At 40.5% G+C, this 22,379-nt stretch overlaps 1 protein-coding gene across 2 annotated transcripts; it reads right to left on the minus strand.

The window, feature by feature from the left end:
- Positions 1 to 431: 431 nt before the first annotated feature.
- Positions 432 to 21,732, minus strand: cwf19l2 (CWF19 like cell cycle control factor 2). 2 transcript variants are annotated; one of them, XM_034115131.1, is made up of 20 exons: positions 21,635 to 21,732; positions 19,444 to 19,554; positions 18,905 to 19,018; positions 17,777 to 17,893; positions 17,416 to 17,535; positions 16,950 to 17,037; positions 15,110 to 15,228; positions 13,319 to 13,929; positions 13,062 to 13,198; positions 12,244 to 12,478; positions 9,043 to 9,145; positions 8,049 to 8,144; positions 5,746 to 5,874; positions 5,228 to 5,365; positions 2,574 to 2,786; positions 1,618 to 1,734; positions 1,310 to 1,465; positions 1,138 to 1,218; positions 909 to 1,010; positions 432 to 733 (listed from the first exon to the last, which is right to left on the minus strand). In XM_034115131.1, exons 1-20 carry the CDS (start codon positions 21,725 to 21,727, stop codon positions 593 to 595), a joined length of 3,021 nt encoding a protein of 1,006 aa, XP_033971022.1. In that variant the 5' UTR covers positions 21,728 to 21,732; the 3' UTR covers positions 432 to 592. The 2 variants fall into 2 exon arrangements, with proteins under 2 accessions (XP_033971022.1, XP_033971021.1); XM_034115130.1 differs by having other exon boundaries at positions 13,062 to 13,929.
- Positions 21,733 to 22,379: the final 647 nt, after the last annotated feature.

Here is a 22,379-nt window from a genome sequence, read left to right on the forward strand (position 1 = left end):
TAAAGATGAGGTTGCATGCCGGGGCATGGATGCTGATTGCTCGTGTATACACTTGAACATGTGGCTGTGCTGACACTGAAACCTCTTAGAAGCGACAGTGGCAAGGTGCAGGAGGCCATAGAGTAAGACATGAAATGCAGAGGCTCGAGAGCAGGAAAGAGCAGTACTGGCAAGAGAAGTGTACAAATAAAATGGTGAACAGACAAGGCTCCAAATCAGGTCTTGCTTCATAGATGTTTCACAGTCCACCAGCCTAGCTGTATGTGCGGCATAAAGTGAAAGCATATACCATAAAGTCACAATATTTGTTAGTACACAAATCCCCCAAGCTACACACATATCACACAAAGGTCTTGAATATATGAGCACATTAAACCATTTCTGGCATTTTTATTTAACATTAAAATAACCACAAATAACCTGATGGAGGTTGTATATTCTTTTTTATTGAAGTAAAAATGTCATCAGATAATATCTCCTAAAAAGAATTTTACATCAAATTCTAAATTGGTAGGTACAACAGTTACTGCACCAAAGTGTGTGTGTGTGTGTGTGTTTGTGTGTGTTTGTTTAAATGGAAGTGTAGTGTTTACTACTCTGCAGTCTTGGTGCAGTCGTATGGTTTCCACCACCCTGCAAACTCCAGGACTTTTTTCCTCTGGTCATCAAAGTTCTCTCTTATCATTTTTCTCCAGCGTCGCGGCTCCAAGTCCATCATTCCTCCTACCACTTCCTGTGAGGGGATATAGGGATTTGGTCATATTGACAATAACAATGTAAAACCCTTAGTTCAGGACATTTGCTCAGCTTGTTTCTCTGAGAGAATATACAGGTAAAAACTAACAAGATCTAAAAAAAAACACATTAGGGATAACGTTAGATATATTATATTTAATGCACACACTGACCTTGCCAAAGTAATGGGGGAACTTATGTTCATTTTCAATGACATGAGCAAATCCTCCCTGGAGTCCAAAGTCCACAGCAAAGTAGGGCAGACCTCGAGGAACCTAAGAGGAATTACACAATTAACAACAATTAACAAAGAGGGGAAAACAACCAGGGGAAAAAAATACATTTGGACACACAGGATTTAAAAGACAGAAAGAAAGACAGGCAAACAGGAAGTGGTCTTACAGCATGGCGGATGTCTTTCGATGAGAGGTCGACGACCTTCTTGTTCATGGCCCATTCCTCATCGCACTCCATGATGGCTTTCTGAAGGCACACAGACATTTTTGGGTTACCACACAACTCAGATCTACCCCTACTCTTCTCCTTATTCAGATTGATGAGAGAAACTACACACCTTGAAGTATATGGGTGCCATATCGCCCAGTTCTCTGGGAAGTGGGAGACACTCTAAGACCATGTGTTGTCTTTTGCGTGGGTCCATGTGTGTTTCCATGAACACACAGTCGAGCTCCTGGGACTCAAACATTCGCACCAAAGTACGCCGGAACAGCTGAGGAGAGCAAAGCAGCAGGGAAGTGTACTCAGTGAATTGTAATCATTCTTGTTTAAAATAATTTGAAAATGAAGTATTTGATTGTGATTATATCAAATAAGTTGGACATTAAAACTTTAGCCCTTTGACGTAAAGCAGTGATGGCTGACCTGCATTTCTGACCAGACGTCTTCGTCCAATCCGGTGGCAGAGCAGTGATGCTGGAGGGGACAGATGTGACAGTGGCCCTCAGTCATAGACACTCCTGCAGGCACGCTCAGGTAGACCTGGACACAAGACGGAAAACACACACAAAATATATTTTATCTGTAAATGTTTTATCTTTCATTTTGTTTTCTTACCTTTCTTAACAGTCAATTTGGGGGTGCTATGACTAGTCCATTAATATGTTTGATGAATGACAGAATATGTATTGGCAACCCCTCTTTCTTATTATTTTAAGATTTTAAACTTTATATATATACAGGGGTGCAGGGGTGCACATAACTTTCTCAGTGAGGTACTCAGATGAGTACCTGGAGTCAGTGTTTGGTACTCCAACTTCTGGCTCCACTCAAAGTTATTTGATGAAGCCCTCTGTATCGCCAACGTCAACGGGGGGGGGGGGGGGGGGGGGGCGCTAGTGGAGTACTTCTGGCACAATTCCGTTGTACAGACCGACGTTAACAGTAGCCCTGTCTGTGCACACGGAGACCGACTCTGTCGTCCGGTGATCTAACCGCCTTCTGGAAAAGCTTCACAAGTACGTCGGTACGCAAATGCGCTTTGTGACACAAGTGACAGTACGCATTTCAGATTGTTGCCGCGCATGCGTACCTGCGTACCAGTTATGTGCACCCCTGTATATATATGGGGTTTTGGGTAAAGATGACAATTAACGGAAATGATAACATTTATCAAAATCGTCATTTATGAGCAAATAGCCAATTGGTTAATTGATCAAATAATGACATGTTTAGGTGAAATTGAATATATTGCTGTTGCCGCCCTTTTCCAGGATAAACTAGTGACTTGAATAATGATTTTCTTTACCAAAACTGTTGACTGACTAATCAGTTAAGAGCCTAATGACTTCAGTCCACAAACATCCTGCAGCATCCCTCACCTTGCTCCCTATCGCCACGACGAGGTGCTTCTGCAGCTCTCGGCTGCTGAAGCAGTGCCGGCATCTCTCCATGGAGGCATTCAGCCTCCGACTCTCCCCGATGGCTTTGCTCCTCATCCTCTCCTCCTCCCTCCCCTCGCCCTCCCGCTGTGCTGCACTCGACACAAACATGTCATCCAGAGTGTAGTTGTCACCGTCTGTCTTCCCCATCATCTGGAGAGGGGAGTGGAAGGGGCGGCCATGGAGAGGACCGAGACAACGGAGGAGACGGAGAGGAGAAGGGGAGCAGAGAGGAAGATGCAGGGAAGAAGAGAGAAGAAGAGACATAATGGTGAGAAGAGTTTAACAGGAGTGTGTCCATTCTTGAACAAATATGGCGTATTTTCTCCAACAAAATTGTAGAGGGAACACACTTAAGTATGTGGTTTATTAAAGTAAATGATGGATATTTTTCAGAAAGAAAAGTCATAAAAAGCAAATCGGAGAGATAAGGACTGTCCTCAGAAACAGGCTGGTTTCTTTACCAATCGGTGTATGTATGTGCTGACGTAATAGTGCCGTCTGTGCCGTTTCCATGCCATCATTTGTGTGTCTGTACATGTGCGTGTGTGTGTGTGTGTGTGTGTGTGTGTGTGTGTGTGTGTGTGTGTGTGTGTGTGTGTGTGTGTGTGTGTGTGTGTGTGTGTGTGTGTGTGTGAGAGAGCCCTTGCTGTCCTGTGTGTAAGTTGGTCCCCGGTGTGTGTTAACAGTGTGAGGCAGGATGCCAAGCATCGACTCTGGTGTTTCTACGTCTGAGTCTTGTCACCATGGCGACCAGGCAACAGGTTTGAATCTGTGTGCATGCGAGAGAGCGAGAGGCAAGCATGGCAAGTGTGTGTGTGCATGACTTGCTGCGTAGGAGTGAGTGTGCGATTGAGAGTGAACATTTGATTAGTTTAGTGACAATGTGGGAGGGAATGTGTGTGGGAGGGATTTTGTGTGTGTGTGTGTGTGTGTGTGTGTGTGTGTGTGTGTGTGTGTGCGTGCGTGCGTGTGTGTAGCTGAGTGTGCGCAAAGGACTCCACCTAAGTGTGCCGGGTCTCTCCGAGAGGACCGTTATATTTTCTTACACCCACATTCCCACATACCCTCACACACTAACCTGTAGATTAATTCAAAATGTATTTTTTATCTACCTTTAGGTTCCACGCTGATGTTTTTTTCTTTACAAAACTATTGATAGATCGACACATTCTTGATGCAATTTCAATTATAAATGGTGAATTCAGCATGCAGCAGCAGATTGGAAGACATTGACATATGTCTGGCACACTACTCGTGTTTCATTAAGAGATAAACTTTGTTAAATCTCCAGACAATGCTAGTCTCCTAACAGACGTTGTTTCTGACCAATGGATTGAACTGGTATTTATAGAAGCCCTGCCATGGTAACTGTAGATGTATTTTTAGTGTCACTCTTTGTAGGAGCAGAACGTGTGTGTGAGTATTTGTATACGCATGTGTAATGAATATATGAGTGAGGGCAAGTGATTGAGCAGTGTGTGTGCACTTGAATGAGGGCAGAAGTCGGAGAAAGGAAAAACGCCGACACAGCCTTTGTCTTTTTTTTCATTGCCATAGCAACTCCTTCAAACCCCTTTCTTTATACTTAGTTTGCACATGTATGTACACACGCAATCTCTTTTCACCCGTGTTTTAAAGAGCAAGGGAGGACATGCAGGAATCACACTTCTCACGTTTATCCAACAGACATTTCCTTAAATGCCAAATAAATCAGCAACCAGAATATTGATAACAACAACGTAATGTTGCTCTCCTAATGCATACTAAAAGGCTGCCTCTTTTAATCAATCAAATGTAATAAATGATTCACACATCCCCACTGCAGTGAATTAAACAATTCTAGGTGAAAGCTGACACAAATATGGCCTGGTAAGGGTGGAAACATTCAGGTGCTACATGTGTTTATGTATATGTTGTGGATTCAATGTGTCATATTCCTAGGTAGTAAATATCAGAGATTTTTAGGAGAGTCAAAATCATAAGTGTTTAGATTTGGGTAGGACTTGTTTTTTATTCTAAAATCAATCAAGGAAACGGGTTCATCTCTACTCTGCAGCGTTGCCTTTAGCAGTGGCTCTGACACAGTGGGTTCTGTCCCAATAAATGTGTTGCAGACAGATTGTAATTACTCAAATTATTCTAAATACATGAAGACCAATCTTGCTGGGGAAAAGTCATTCATCTTTTCTGATTAATTCTATATTTAAAGTCAAAAATCAACTTCCTCCTTCCATCCTTTGTTGCATCTCCCGCTTTCTATAAGTGAAACTTTATAAGTAATGTATACGTTTAAAATTCAGAAAATATTGCAATGTGGCTTAGTTAATTTAGCTGAATAAAAGTTATTCATCATGTGCACACAGTGTTCGAATCCATGATTGAAGCTTAAAATGATGTGATAACACCAGCTCTTAGGTTTCCAGTTTTAAAATTAAAATAATTCTGTTGCAAGTATAGACTGTATGGTTGCAAGGCTGGGAATTAAGTGAGCACATGGATGCCAGGTTGTTATTTCTATAGGTGAACAACTCAAAGTCAGGGGCATTTTATATTTGTTGCTTTTTCACGAGTTGATTAGTATTGTTTCCTACCTTGGAAGCCATGCGAGAGTAGAGTGCGTTCTGATCCTGCGCAGAGCTCATCTTCTCCCTCCTCACCATCTCCTTCAGACCCGTACTGTCATCATCCTGGAAGTAGCGCACCCGCTCTCCGTCAACATGGGTCTCAATCTGAAGAGAGAAGGGGGAAAAAGAGGGGAATGTGAAAACTGAGGTGAGTACAGATGAGGTGGCGAACCACGGGAAATGGCTGCTGTATGTAAAAAAAGACACAATCCTAAAATCTTTGTAAATCAAATTCAGAAACAATCCATTAAATAAAGGGTGCGTCAGTTAGAGACAGTTGGTGGAGAAGAGAGAGGTATAAGAAGAGGAAAACCTCATAATGTGTGTTGGACATAAAGATTTTTAAAGAAATGGACAGAGACAGTGAAGGAGACCGGGCAGCAAATGTCCATGATGAATTCCTTTGTAGATAAATTTCCTCCCTTCTTGCTCTCCCATCATCTGTTTTTCTACTTTCTTTCCACCCATCATCCCTCTGTCTTTACCGCTTTCTTCTTCCGTCGTCCCCCGTGGGGCTCCTGGGGTCCAGAGGGGGCGTTGACGGGCCAGGCGCGCCCTGATTGGTCAGTTCTGAACAGCAGGAGTTCCTGGGCTTCACTGGAGCGACCGGTGACCTGAAAAGAAAAACACACAGACAGGTCATTTTTACTTTCGTTTTGTTTTTAAACTAAACGGTTGAAATGTTTTTATGTATGCACCTTTTGACATTTGAACAGATGGTCAAGTCAAGATACGGATAATTCTTCAAAGCTAATGTTTAATGATGTAATAATGCAACGATGTCTGCAACCTATTCAAGGTCAGAGACACTGCGTTTTGCTGATCAGATTTGAGCATGGATGACTGTATTAATAAGCACCGGCTTTAATCTCATCTTGCTTTGGGCTAATGTTTAATACAAATGAAATGTGACTGACTCCAATTGACATGCAATATCTAAAACACCTGAAGAAGTGTGTTTCAATATGTCTTGTGACATTTAAAAATGACTAACTTGTCAGTCTGCCTTTGTATTTTAGAGAACCCAAATCACCAGTGTCATGCTGGAAGCATAAGCATAGCTGATGAAGGGAAGTAGGGAACATTCATCAATACTAATTTGGCAAGAGGAGAACAGAGGAGAAAAGAGGAGAAAAGATGGGCTTTTAGGACAGAAAAAGTAGCTGCAGTTATAATAACAAGTGCTACATAAGAATATAAATGCCTTACACCTCAATTAACCTGGCTCATGTCAAAATAATGTCTTTAATTTTAGAAGGGCTAAATTAATCTGTCTTTATCTTTATCCACTTTCTTAATATAGTCATACTTTTTATGTTGAACTGGATTAAAGTTGTGAAAACCAAAATGTTCTGTGACAAAAATGTTCCTTCTGTTTCAAAAACGTCGGTGGTATGATGTCATCAAACTGCTGCTTCAGAGCCAGTTTAGCACTTTAGCAAAGATCCAAAAGTTTGCTTGTTATGAGGAACTGCAGTCTGAAGTGCATGAAGACCAAAGTTGGACCTGACAGGTAGGAGGCGGACAGCCGAGAAACACGAAGAAGGCGGAGTAGCAGAGAGGATGGGAGGCAGTCACAAGAAATTGAAAGTGGACTGTCAGAAACAAAATGATAGAAGAAAATATTTCTCTACGGGTCGACACTAGTTAGATGTTTCAAGGCTCGACGCAATGTTTTAAAAATGACTCAAAACACTGAAGACAAGCCAAAATGTTTCTATCACAAGACAGATTGAAAGGACCTCTAAAGACTGCAAATCAACCGTTCTCCACCTTCTCTGCTGATGGGTGTACTAAAACCTAAAAATGATGACATCTTTTTTGGAATCTTAATGATAAATTCACCTTTGGTCTTTTGATTTGAACAGGACAGCCTTAGTAGGGATGAATCTGGCCGAACTTGCAGATGATAATATACAAGTTATATAAATAATTACAGCCTGCTTCCCATGTGTTTATAAAGTTGTCTGGAGTCTGTTCATGTTGGAAATAGACCGCCATTTGTTTCAGAGAGAGCATTTAGCAACGCCGAATAGCCGAGATAAAGCAGTGCTGAGGTGTCAGGGCGCTGCCATCGCTATCTGTTAATTGCCTCTAATACAGACAGGATGGCACATGTAATCTCTGCTACTCAATCTGTCTCTCTCTCGCTTTACTCTCACACACATAAACACTAGGGGCCAAACTCTGAATGACCCCTGGTAAGAGAGTGTCGTCATCACGCTGTAAGACATTTGTTTCCCATTAGGGTCCGCTAAAAAGGCCAAAATGGAGAAGCGACCATACAGGCAGCAAGACGCAAGAGCCGAAGAGACTTCAAACAAACAAATTCCTTTGAAAAGCGGTCAGACGTTAAAGCAGAAGGGTTCAGTTTCATCCGGAGTCAAGTGTGTGTGAAGCACTTTGCCTCCGTGCACAGTGAGGGAGATGGATGCCCCTGCAACATGCTGAGAGTGTGTGTGTCTGTGAAGTTTTAGAGAACACATAGCCCTGAGTGTTTGGATTAGCATTTAGACTATGGGAGAGGAAAAAGAAGAAGACAAATCTGAAAGGGAGAGATTCAGTATGTTTGTGTGTGTGTGCATGGCAGGTCAACAGTTGTGCATGTGACTCTCTATCTATATATTCCTGTGTGTGCATGTGTTAACATCTGGGCATGATTTCAGAGTAAGTGTAAATATATAGTTACATTAGAACGTTTCTGCATCTGGGAATATAAAAATCTGCAGTGCAAGTTAAATGTTTATTTAATCTGGGGGAGATTACGTCACGTGTTGCATTTACACACCTGTTTTGAAGTCGCCATTTCTTGTCTTCGAGCTTCGTGGCTTTCTTTAGCTTTATGTGCTGCGTCCAGCTGGGACTTCAGCTTCTCAACCATGGCCTGAAACAAACAAATATACATTTACACAAAGTCCCTCAGTAATTACAAATGGTTACTTAAAAATATACAGATACAGATATAATGGATGTATATAATCCATAATATATATAATGCAGTTTTTCCAATGGTGAGATACATCAATTTGAGGCTGTAAAACGACATGAGACTGAGAGAAGAAAAACATTTGGTTAAAGCATCCAGAACCTCTTAAGCCATACCGTGATAGATAGATATCGACACCTTTATGTACAAGACATAAAAGGGAAGTGCACGACTGTTAAAGCACTTAATACACGCACACACACAATCCCAACACACAAAGTGGTTTGGGAATATCGAATATTGCTTTGTCGTGTAGGGAGATACTGGATGTTACGTTAATAACACTTAGTTTTGTGCGTGTGTGTGCGTGTGCGTGTGTGTGTGTTGTAACAGGCAGCAGTGTAACACTCTCTATAAGAGCTCCCTATTGCACAGTTAGGATAGACACGTGAAGGTTAAGTGCACAGATCAATGCAGGCTATAGGTCCCTGATGAGCTGTTGAGGTTACGGTAATAAAAGACTCAAAGTAAATGGGTAGAGAAAAGATAAATCATACTTACATCACAATAAATAAAAGCTCAATGAACACAAAATTGTGGAATTTATGTTCTGATTTAACGGAAGTGATTTATGTTTTCATTGAACAGGAGAAAAGGGCATTAAGGATAAGGACTCTCTTATTGTATCTCAGGGACACTTTCCCAACAGGAGGAGGCACATCAATCTTAGCTTATCCTAAAATATATTTTTCAAAAACTGGTTCTCTGGGTTTGAATCCGGTTAGATTGATTTTTCTTATACTCATATTAAACCCAATACAGTGACAAACAGTAACAATAACAATGAAATACTCACCGTGTTGCCCATAATCTCAGCCTTCACCAGTTTGGCTCCCAGTTTGTTCATCTCCTCCTCTGACATCAGTGGAAGCTCCTCTTCCTCACTGTCACTGTCACTCCTAGGTAAAACATGAGGAGGAGAGTTTAAAGGCGAGACTAAAACCAAGAGATATGGCACTTTACAAAGTGAAGACTACAAAAGATTTCCTGATTCCGAACACGATATGCAACCAACTTGTGGCGAAAAAAATATTATACGTCAACAAGAAAACCTTTGAAAATAAATAATCACATCTGTCAAGTTAGGCTAAGATTCATAACCACATTTGAGAACCACACTTCTTCATTTATTTTCCTCCAGATCCACCCCCCTTTGAAGAAGAGTATTTAATCACTTCATTATTCCACCCTCGTAATAGTCCTTAACACTCTAATGGGAAACGTATTTGTGAGGTTTTTAATTTAACCATTTAGTTGTTTTCCGGAGAGCTCTTAGACTGTTTATCTGTAATGATTCATTTGAGTCTGTGTGCCCCCCCAGCAGAGATCATTACCTCCCTGCCTGGCAGGATCTGAACTGCATCCTGGGAAGCATCGTTCTAGGCTATTACACTCCTCACAGCCTCATTTCATTCTGCTGCCACACTGCAGACTCATTTCATGCTGCAGGGGTTCTGGCTGCTGGTTTACCCAAACAACTTAGCCTAATGAGGCAAAACACAGAACAACTAAAGATTTCAAAAGCAGTGATGCTCCCACTCTTTACCTCCAATGGTGATGACTGCCACTAAAGTGTGGTAAAACATATATGATGCAATCATTTCATTAAAGGAGTTCCTGTGCCACTCGTCGATGTCAAAGTTCAGTTTTCTTATAAATGAGATAGAATATCCATGTATGATGCAAATAAAGCATAAAAACATGGATGATATTAACATGAAATTCAGAAGAACACACGAGAGAGATATGCAATTTTCAAAGCAAGAAATAACTCAATGGTTTAATGAACTATGTTACAGTTCTTTGATTATTTAGCATAGTGAATAATGTGTGAGAAAGGAGATAACTGACGCTTTATAATGCCTGAAAAACGTTCATCAATTAACTGATGGTTGATGTAAATAAAGACAGATACATCAATGAGACAATTATCCTGCAGGTGTAACTCTAGGTTAAAGCAATAATAGACTACAGGCTGAGAACTATGTGAAGACTGTATGTGTGTCCAACTGTATGTTAGTGCTTTACACAAAGACAACTGTTAGTGGAGAAAACGTGTGGATAATATATGGCTTCAGAGGCCTGGGGAATTTCTCACAAGACTAATGTTCAAAAGTAGATAAGAACTTCATCAGTTAAGGCATGGAAATAATTAAGAACATATGTGAAGACACACACATGCTTTATGGTAGGGATTACAGTGAGAAAGTATCTGGGGAGCTTGACCACATTACGAATTAAACCCGCCACTGAACATCTACACAAGCTGCTGAAAGGACACAGTGATTACATATGCATCATTTTTCCTACACAAGGAATGAGGAGTGTATAAAATAAAGCTCCTATTGCAACATATGTGCTAAAGCCTGAGAATAAACCAAGCGTTTTAGAGATATAAAGATGTGTAATACTCCCATTATTTGATTATTATGTACCAATTCATTTTTTTTGGTTTAAAAAAATGTTTCAATGCTTAAAAGTCCATTGCCAAGTGTTCTATATGTATGTAATATCAATGCTACTACTTTCATAATGGTGTCATCCTGTTGCATGTGAGAAAGGGGAATGGAAAACTTCTATGACAGTGACTGATTCATTTAAAATGTAAACCCAAACATTTACAGATTTAATAAATAAAGAAACATAAGTAAGGAAATAAAACAGGGGGGGGGGGATCTTTAAGGCAAAATTATAAAAAAGAGAAAGTGAAAATTCATAACTGGTAACCTAAGACAGGCTTTGGAGCGATGAAAAAACCTTAATCTGCAGATTCAGTCAAAAGGGAATGAAGACGAAGTTGTTGCAAGTCCAATCTTTTAAAGACTGTGCTCCTCAACGAAAAGAAGATTTTGTTGTTTCAGTAAGAAACATGCACAGTGCCAAAATCATGGAAATGTTCAGTCAGGCAAAAATAGGACAATGATTGGATTACAACGACCTCCATACTGTCAGTGTAAAACCATGGAAGGAGTTCTGGCCTAACACTTGCACTGTGGCGCTATGATAGGTCCACTGTAATTCACAGAAAGCTTTAGAAGCAGAGATAGCTGACTCTGCTTAAAACAGTTACTGACAGCTTTAGCATCCAAAAGGATATGGGAGATCTTTATTTGTGGATTTCGGCTTAGTTTGATCTCAATGGAGAAACAGATTCTCCTAAAACGTCTCATTGATCTCAACATCAACACAGGGTTGGTTCTCTGGATCAGAGAGTTTCTTCTCTGCCGCCCACAGACGGTCTGTGTCGGGGGGGGGAGCATGTCAGACGCTGTGAGCACAGGCGGCCCACAGGGCTGTGTTCATCCCCCACTGCTATTCAATCTTCAACAGCAAATGTATGATCAACATTTCAGCTTGCTTAAATATGCTGATGACATGGCTTTGCTGGCAAAACAAGATCTGAAAACAGAGCCAGTGTCACTTGTTGAAATGTATTTATAGTTTTAGAAAACTATAAATATCTTGGGACAGTGTTGGACTCCTAGGTGAGCTTCTGTGAAATGAGTATATTTTCAGGAACTGCTCACAGACGATTTATTATTATTTTAGTTTGAAGTGACTTCTGTGTTGATCAGCAGTCTTAAGAACAAGTGTATTAAACTATAGTTGTTGCACCTTCCTGCCTTCCTTTACCTGATCCGTAGGTCCAAGAATGAACTTTCTAGGATTGTGTTAATGGCAAGCAAACTATGTGGCATACCCTAAAAGCCCTGGACGCAACGTTATTAATTTTACTCAATGAAGAAAGAGATCAGTGTCCTGGCAGATTCTATTCTCTTGAAGCTGTGACGCCCCTGGAGGCACTATATGGTCTCTGATAACTAAACATTTATTTTTTCATCCCAAGACATCAATATTCACAAAGTGACTGACAAGATTTAAGACATAGATGTTGGCATTAACCCTTTTACATGTAATAAGAGCTGCTTGTCTGTAATACGGTAAGGTTGTTCATCATTAAGCATGTCTACAGAGTAATACAATAAAAGCTTCAAACCTTGACGCAGAAGCTTTGATGCCAGTGGGACCATCGTGAGGAGCCGTCACAGTTTTCCCAGGATCCCTCTCTCTCTCCTGCTGTGGTTTCTCAAAGCTGGCAGATTCCCTGGCAGGATTGCTGCTCTTCTTTGAGGTCTGCATGCTGGCATTACGGGGACCAGAGTCTTCATCGTCAGAGCTGGGTTTCAGGAATCCTGAGGACGGCCGCGCTGGAGGACGGCGACGATCTGGAACTGCACAGGAAACTTGGCATGTTAGTTTAAAACTTATTTTAAACCTGGGCTCATTTTTCCATGTATTTGTGACGGGACATTTTTTTAATTGTCAAATATTGGGCAAGAATGGCTAAATGGGTTCCAATATAATCGCATAGGCATTCCTCACGGTCAATACATGCCACTAAAATAGCTTTCTTTGCCGATGTCTTACATTATGAAAAGAAAGCCTACAGAGAAATAAAACATTTACTACCTTTTGCATCTGTTTATGTGTCATGTGACTGCAGTAAGTAAATGGTGGTAACGTGAGTGAGAGTTGGAGAGAAGAGTCACTTAAACACAAGAACCTGGGAAAACAGGGTCCAGGTTAAAAGATACCCAAGTTACCATTTCATTCGTGATGGAACTTGAGTTATTATGTGACTTATGTTGTTGCTCTTTTTTCAAAAATGACTTTGAAAAGAGCACAAGGATAAACCAGCATGATTTGAACCTGTGACTGTACAGTGTAGCCGTTGCCATCCCAATAACACCTGTGCTCATTTCAGCTAAATGTGACTCAGACATTTTTTTAGAAAAGGCCTTGATATCAACCCACCGTCAGCACTGTCATCATCTTCTGAGGGTTTGAGGAAGCGACCTTTGAGTGACCCGAGAGAGGAAGAAGGTTGACTCGGGTTTTGGCCAGATGATGATGATGAAACGCTGCTACTGTCTCTTTCTCTATTTCTTTCACTATCCCTATCTCTATCCTGATTTCTGTCTCTCTCAGTATCTCTTTCTCTTCCTCCATCCCTATCTCTATCCTGATGTCTGTCTCCGTCTCTCTCAGTATCTCTTTCTCTTCCTCCATCCCTATCTCTATCCTGATGTCTGTCTCCGTCTCTCTCAGTATCTCTTTCTCTTCCTCCATCCCTATCTCTATCCTGATGTCTGTCTCCGTCTTTCTCATTATCTCTTTCTCTTCCTCCATCCCTATCTCTATCCTGATGTCTGTCTCCATCTCTCTCAGTATCTCTTTCTCTTCCTCCATCCCTATCCCAATCTCTATCCTGATGTCTGTCTCCGTCTCTCTCATTATCTCTTTCTCTTCCTCCATCCCTACCCTTTTCCCTTTCTCTTCCTCTATCTCTCTCGCTGTCTCTATCCCTCTCTCTGTCTCTGAACCTGTCTCCGTCTCGACTTCTGTCTTCCTCTCTGCCGCGATATCCCCCCCTCTCCCTTTCCTCTCGTCTCCCAGCATTGTTTCTCTCTCCATCTGTCGGTGATGAATCTCTTTCCCTTTCGTTCCTTCTCCAGCGTTCTCTCTCTTCCCCCTCTCCATCGTTTCTTCTCCATCTCTCTCTGGACTCGTTTCCTCCTCTCCTCCACCCGCCTCTCGCTCCTCTGTTTCCATCTCCTCCACTGCAGTGTCCGTACACAGCTATCTCAGCATCGGCAAGTTTTTGCTGAAACTCTTCCATTGACTGTAAAGGACAGATAAAAGACATATTAAAATACTAGCTGTTGCAGTTCAGAGCTTAACAAATGCCCATCCGAGCCACGTTGTTGAATGCCAAGTAGAGAATGTTACAAAGCTAATAATATATCTAACTGACAGCAGCAGACCGTGGACTTAAGGTAGACTTGTTTAATCATTCTCAGCAGGTTACCATGACATATAATAACACATTTGTTTTCTTCCCTCTGGGGTGGTCAACTACATGCAATGTAGTTTAAGAGGAGTCTACTAAGTTACTGTAAGCCAAACAAACAGCTGCTTTATGGGTATGCTGGCTTCCTTACAAGCAAACAAAAACCACACGTTTAAATTCACATACTAAACTATTGGTAAGTTGTTAATATTTACATCTGATACACATAAATCAAACAAAAAAGGGGATTAGTGTAAGAACTGCCAGAATTAACATTATGTCGATTGAAAACAGCACCTTCAAGACAACCAAGTGCTTCACAAATACCAATAAAGCATCTGCATGGGTACAAAAATGTTAATTATAAAAGTTTAAAGAACCATTTTATGACAGACTATAAGATGTCTCAATGAGAAAACTCAATGAGGTGCACTGCTGTGGGTGGCTTAGCTCTGACAAAACACACACACACACACACACACACACACACACACACACACACACACACACACACACACACACACACACACACACACACACACACACACACACACACACACACCACACACACACACACCACACACACACACACACACACACACACACACACACACACACACACACACACACACACACACACACACACACACACACACACACACACACACACACACACACTGTTCTGACTGTGACAGTTTCTATGCTGTAAAATGGAGGAAAAATGCTGACACAGCTAAATGTAATTTAACAAAAGGACAGTGTGTGCCCCATTAAGTCAGACAGCAAAGAGATTAATAATGAAACAAGGTATCTACAAACACATTCCATGTTTCGAATTTTTTAAGAATATTTAGTCACGTCTTTTTTGTCATTGATATTGCATGTTGAGATCATCACAGTAAGTGTTTAGTGACGTTGCTGGCACCTCATCTTAGTCATGGAAACAAAGGTCACTGACAAGCATATTTACTCATAGTTTCTGATTGCAAAGTGAATATTGATCAGCTCTTACTCCGTATCTCTCGGCCACAATTTCATTGAGGCTGCGCTGCTGCCTCTCTGCCTGCTCCTTCATCCTTTGGAAGCTCTTCCTCAGCCAGCCCAGACCGGCATCATTCACCACTGTGTTTCCTGGGAACGAGACGAGAGAACTGTCACAAACATGAACAAACTCAAATACACAACTTGAGGCAATTCACTTATTCTGAGCGTCCAACAAGTCAGTTATAGTTTCAAACAATAGAAACATTGAAATCAAATCACCAAAGTGGTATGTTTAAACCTCTTAATTAAAACGTTAGAATAACATATGTTAGTGTTGCTTGTTGTGAGAAGCTGGAACATAATATAGAGAAGAAGAATCCCTAAAGAATGTCATTGTGTGCTGATGAATAAGAACCAGAGATGAGTAAGTGAGGAAAAAGGAAGGTCAGGAGAAAGGAGGGTTTAAAAATAAAGAAAAGAGAAATGTATTATTTGAATCCATGGGAATAAATGTCCTACAACACTCTGTATACGTTCCCAGAGATAAAACGTGACAAATGTTTTGCCCATAGCCTCAGCTCAAGGTCAGAGCTGAGTATTGGCTTTAGAGAGTTATCAAAGCTTAATCATCTGCACTTCCTACGATAAACTGTTAAAGAAATCAACAAACAACCAATCAAGCTTTATAATGTCAAGATACTATACACAAATAAAACCTTTTCCATCTGCCAGGAGGACAGGATAGCAGTAACAACTTGTGATAAATGGGCTTCTGCCTCTCTGTCATTAAACAGAAACGTGGCTTTTGCATAGTTTGGCTCTTGTTTCACAACTTCAAGCTGCACATTGTCCCTTTTTTAAAACTAATCCAACCACATGTCACCTGATCATTAACCAGCAAATGTTTGTTAAAAGCAAAACAAAGTGTAACCAATGTTAAAAACACACAAATACCTACAGACATAAACAAACACATGTCTGTAGCTCCTGCAACATACCTGTGTGTGTACAGTGTACAGTGTACAGTGTACAGTGTGTGTGTGTGTGTGTGTGTATGTGTGTGTGTGTGTGTACGCTATTTGCGTCTGCTTATTTTGCCTTGCTGTTAAAAAAACACTTACAACAGAGGCCGAGCCAACTAGAAGTAGCTTTACTTCCCGTGTAGAGATAAGAGACACGTGCACACATACCTGCATTTGCTTGTCAGCTTACTTCACGTCTGTCTCTCTGTCTGCCTTTCTCCGTGTGTGTGTGTGTGTGTGTGTGTGTGTGTGTGTGTGTGTGTGTGTGTGTGTGTGTGTGTGTGTGTGTGTGTGTGTGTGTGTGTGTGTGTGTGTGTGTGTGTGTGTGTGTGTGTGTGTGTGTGTGTGTGTGTGTGTGGTGTGTGTGTGTGTGTGCATGAGTGTGTCTGCCTCACTTTGCCCCCAAATTCCTGACTCAGGCTACTTGCCATATCTGTTGTCTCACTCTTCTCTGAAAAGCAAATGTTTTGTTCTTGTATAATTGTATTCAAGTTATCTCTGAATTAAAAAAATGAATGTTCCTTTCTCCTGCACTCTCCAGACACTTGTCAAGTGGCTCAATTATTTAAGCAGCGTTGTTTAAGCTGGTGTATCGGTAGCTGGGGAAAGGACAGTCAACGGGAGAAAATTAGGGATGAGGAAAAAATCAGGTAAGGAGAATAGTGTATGAAAAGTGTTACGGCCAAAGCCTCATCTCCTCAGCTAACCCTGGGAGGAGGACTTCAGAATCGACTGTTTTTTGCTAGAAGGGATAAGTGAAGTAACTCTGGTCTGAGACCCTTATAACTTTTTCACAACAAAATGAGGCAAACACAACAATACTATATTTTAGTGTAGTAGTTTTACCTTTCTTTGTTGCAGCCTTCTCCGCTGGGGGCAGACCAGTTCCTCCATCTTTCCAGAACGGGTTTAGCTCTAATTTGTGCAAACCAGCCTAAAGGGGAAACACAAAAACATCTGAATAATTTCACAGACTTTCAAAAAAAGAAATCCAGACAAAAACAGCCTGCAGACAACAATTAGTACACACACTCACACACACACACACACACACTCACTCACATTCAGTTTCTGTCCATGAGGGGACACCCTTTGTTACCTTGGTAACTGCACAGTTGGTAAAAGGAGGAAACTGACTGCCACTGTGTTTTCATTTCATGCATACACAAACATCGCTCTTTATCTCGCTCTCACAGAGACATTCAGGACAAGTTGAGCACGGATACATGTGGATCATTTGACAGGGGACATCGTATGACTTAGAGGAACCATATGGTTGTCTAAACGTGAAACATTCAGAAATAAAACACACCTGTTCGATGGCCTGAGCCTTCGCCTTCTCCTCCCCTTTCAGTCGATCTTTCTCAGCCCTCTTCTCTGTTGTGGACGTGGTTTTCATTGCCAGGAAGTCAAACGTCATCCATTCGTCTCTCTACAACACAGACAGTCCGTTAAAAAAAAAAAGTGGATGATACCAACATACCGTGCATATGTTTTGTAATAAAGCAGAAGAAGGAAACAAGACATGTACTGTATAGATGTAAAAACCTCTAGATACGGTTTTCCCTTCAGACAATTATACACACATCTCCTGTGCGGAAAGGGACTTTATTATAGTCTTGATTTCACCATGTGTTGTATTAAGAGACAAAACCTCTTCAATGAAATGTTACCTCGACGCTCTGTGCTGTGCTGACGCTGCTCTCTGAGGGTTTGGACTCATCAGGAAGTTTCCAGGCTTTGGCAGCTTGTGTCTGAGCCGGAGCCTCCACCCACTCTCCCTCTGAGTCCTGAGACATGAGAGAAAAACAGAGAGGGGAAAGTGATGATGAAGAAGGAAAACAACACAAGGGATTATCCTATCAAAACAAAAGGGTGGAAAATTAATAAATCAAGTACAAGTCCCAAAGCAGAATTATTTTTAAACCGCCATGTCTGTATAAGAAAGACTTTGCTTTATCACAGCTTTGTAAGGTGTTTACATGTAATGAATTGCACACTGGGGGATAAGAGGAAAATTGATATAGAATGGGGCGTAATATCATGCATGGCAATATATGATCGATACATAGACGCCTAGTATTGATCTTTCATTATAAAAACTAATAGAAATGCAAACACAAATTGCTTTTTCAGTCAACTAGATGAAGTTTTGTTTCTGATGAGGTCATGGCCAAGGTCAGGGATTGTAACTTTTTCAATAGCAGATATAAAAAAGAGGTTATAAATCACATAAAAAATTGCATTATGTTAGTACAATACTCAGTATATTGTAAAATATTAAAATCACAACAAATCATCTTCTCATATCCGCGGATGACCCCCCCCCCACAGAAGACTGGTACAAACTTTGACCCACCAGTATTAACTTTAATTCAAAAGTAAATCACCATTTCATCTAGTAACATTTAGGTTAGTTTTACATCATTGTAGTTATCTGTGTGGCAGCATGTCCTGACCAATCAGGTGAAAACGTGAGTCCTTGAATCTTAATGCTCCATTATTGCCGTTTCATTTTGACTAATTCATCTTGTTATAAAACATTTCCCTCTTGTTTATATTCCAACTTAACTTGCAATGAATCACAGTATGACACTGATCTTTGCTCATGGGAACATAATCATTTCACCTGTAAAACCTAGATTTCTTTTTTTAATGTTTTTTTCCTTAAACCTGTACTTAAAATGATGTTCCTACTTTAAAATACTGCAAATGTACTTTTCACTCTGAAATTAATAAATAATTACAGTATAAAACAATTTAAAATGAATCCAACATTTGAAAATAAATGAATAACTTACATCTGAGCTGTCTTTAGAGCCATCGTCTGCTCCTGCTGTCTTCTTCTCCTTCTTGCCCTTCTTTTTCTTTTTAGATTTCTTCTCTTTCTTCTTTTTGCTTTTTACAGATCCCTCCTGTAATATCAATAAATGATGTAGTTATTTTTCCTTGTTTGTGTTTTTCTTTATTATCAAGATGCAATCTATTCCTATAGCCAGCTCTCAATCACGGAAGGTATGCAGTGATAACCATGTGTCTCCTCTTGTTTACTCCATGTTTCTCTATCCAAGGGTGTTTCCTAAAAGTATGATGAACTACACCATTTTATTTCTGGAAACCACCATCAATATCACCAAGGCCTCCCTGTCTTTTATCTGCATAATGGCTTCGATATAAATACAAAAATAATGGGAGTAAGAGGGTTCATAAATGTTTGATACAATGACATAACGGCAACATAGTGATGAATGTTTGAGGAACAGTACACTTGTGACTTTACAAAGAGTTAACAATCTCTTGTAATCTAGTGATTAAGGATTGAAAACACTTTGTATCTTACTTCCTCTATCTCCTGCAGCCTCTGGTTGATCTCAGGAAGCATCCAGGTGTCCTCCCCTCTCTGCCTTTTGAGCTCCTTCCTTCTTTCTGCCTTGTCATACTGCTCCTTGGCCTGAATACAGCAATTGTAAATAAGAGGGATTATTCAAAAGAAAAACGATTTCAAAGTTAGTGCACACCCAAATTAGTTTTTTCATATTTAGTCTCCTTTTTTGTGATGGAAATATCAAGGTTAATGATGAATAAAGTCAGTAGAGGAATACATTTTTGGCATTACTTAAAGGTAGGGTAGGTAAGAATGGAGAAACCAGCTCGAGTGCGCTAGAATTTGAAAGTACACAACCGGAAAAAATCTGCCTCTTCCTTCAGACTTCCTTACAGAGCCCCTCCTCCAACACACAAGAACGCGCACATGACCAATGAGGGCACGAGATAAGTTTGTGCACAGATGGAAGGCTGACAGGCAGGTAGGCCATCCAGTTATTTTAGCCGGGCCGGCTCAGATGATTGGTCGTGCTTTTTACAGCGCTACGGCTTCCACAGATGACATTTTTTTATGTATTTATTGTCAAAGCATTTCATATATTCATTGCTATCGGGATGTTAAGAGCATTCCATGGAATATAACAAAAAGTGTTTCTGAAGTGAATTACCTACCCCACAGTCTTCACATTATACTCACAACATGGTAGGGCTGACAAGAGTTATGATTTGCAAATATTGGAACATCTAACGACTTTCAAGCAGCACAAATATATCTTGGCGCTGCACTGATGAGTTTGAAGTCATAATGAGCCTATTCCTCTTCAAATACAGCGAACAACAAACCAGACCCGGCTCCACTCTTTGCTTTGGCCAGTGCAAACACAGGTGAGCCAGGCAGATAATGTGATTTACAACATTTAGTGTTCATCTACGGGAAGCATCATTTGTCAGCATCATCTGCTCTGTGTATCATACAAACACAGGCTGTGGATAAGCACTCGTATCTCTGTGGTCAAATTAGCAAACACTACAATCTGACATCTATGATTTATGCATCAACCGGAAACTGTATGTCCACTTTTCTCCTTTTAGACAAATATATTTTCTTAAGCTTTATTGTTTGTAAGGAAGCAGGATCAAAGATAGCAAATCCAGCATATGCCATGCTACTCTTTTTAAGAAACCAAGACCCCAAGTGGATAAATAAGAATATCAGAGAGTTAATAGAACATTCTTTATTAAGGAGCAAGTCACTTTCCCTGAATTTCTACACTTTGTCCAATTCCTCCATTTGAGTGGACCATTTGACGGGCCATGTCTTGCCCCCATTCTGTATGTTCGATGTCTTTATTCTTTGATTTGGGTTTGTTGGGGGGGAGGGGGGGGGGGGGGGGGGGGGTATTTCCTGACAATCAATGACTGACATGTTTGAGTTCAAGAAATATATCACTACACAGAATCAAGAATGTATAGTTATTTATTTAGAGATTATAGTAAAAGTCACACATTAGTGCCTTATTATTGCTAACTTGAGGTGTTGATACATACTGCCTGACCATGACTGACATATTTTAATTACATGATTATATATACACAATAAAAAAGCAAAATGTAAACAGTTTCAAGACATGCATTTTCAAAGTGTGAACCATTAAATAGCAACAATTCTAAATATGACATGCTCTACAAACAGATTCCCTTCAGTGCACATCCACAGGAAGCATCATGTCATGTGTCTGCGTCATCTGCTCTGTGTACCAAGTAAACACAGCTGCACACAATCCAGATAACACGAAATTAGATTCCTGTGTACATACGTGTTTACAACGAGGCAATCCTGATTTGTCCTGATTAAGGTGGGGAGTGTATATCTGCGACCATGACCTGCACAAAACAAAGCCGCTGCTCTCCTATCTTCAACAGCAGTGTTAGTCCTGTAATTTGATGCCTGCAGTTTGACAGTATTCTGCTGTCCTGACACAGGTAATCATAAGGTTAATGTGAAGGAACACCTAATGAGAGATGGAGAGAAACGCAACGATAGCAATCTATGTCACTTTTTAGCCGTGGAGCTCATTCATACCTAACATTAACTAGCTGTTAGCCAACTTAGCTTGTTAGCTTTCAATAAGGACTTAACGGTTAACAAGCAAAGCTAACCACACATTACTTATAGGGTTGCTTACTACAAATGAAACAGTTGTTACCTTGTCTATCACTTCTTGCCGTGCCTCTCGTTTACTATGCTTCCTTTCCTCTATGCTGCCCTTACTCTCAAAACTGACTACATGCTCCGCCATGACACTCTCCGAATGTTTTCACGAGTGTCGTAAAGCGCTGCCGTTTACGTCAACAGTTGAATTGTGGTACTTGTAGTACAATACTGCACCGTGTTTTAGACATTTATTTTAAAGCTGTTCTCAAGCCTTTACTAAGTCCTTTAAAAAACATATGTAATATATTTGACTGTACCTTCCCTCCCATTAATAAAAATGGATGTGTTGGATAAAAAAATAAAGACAGAGAGTCAGTCAATCTAAAGAATTAAGACTCGGTATCGTCATGGTGAAACAGAAAATTGAATTATTCCTTTTTCAGCACTGAACAATCAGATATTTCATTTTATTTCAGTATAAATGTTCATTGACTCATGGTAAACGTACAAATGCACTCCAAATCACATCACAGCAAGTCACATAGTTGGGCGTTCATGGCTTTAAAAACGTATTGGTGGTCCATGCATTGGCTTTTCATGATGGAGCACAAGGTTCAACACCCAGGGGAGGGACATCTTTTGTCTTCTGCTATGCTGATGTTAAATCTGGAGAAATTGTCCCCACCACTTTTTTAACAAAGTAACGCCCATGATACGGACACACACACACATACATTTAGTAGGCTGCTACACCTTAATCAATAAACCACCGTCAATAAATGCCACCAAACCATCTC

This window comes from Trematomus bernacchii, unplaced genomic scaffold (assembly GCF_902827165.1).
Source record: "Trematomus bernacchii unplaced genomic scaffold, fTreBer1.1, whole genome shotgun sequence".
Classification (NCBI taxonomy): domain Eukaryota; kingdom Metazoa; phylum Chordata; class Actinopteri; order Perciformes; family Nototheniidae; genus Trematomus; species Trematomus bernacchii.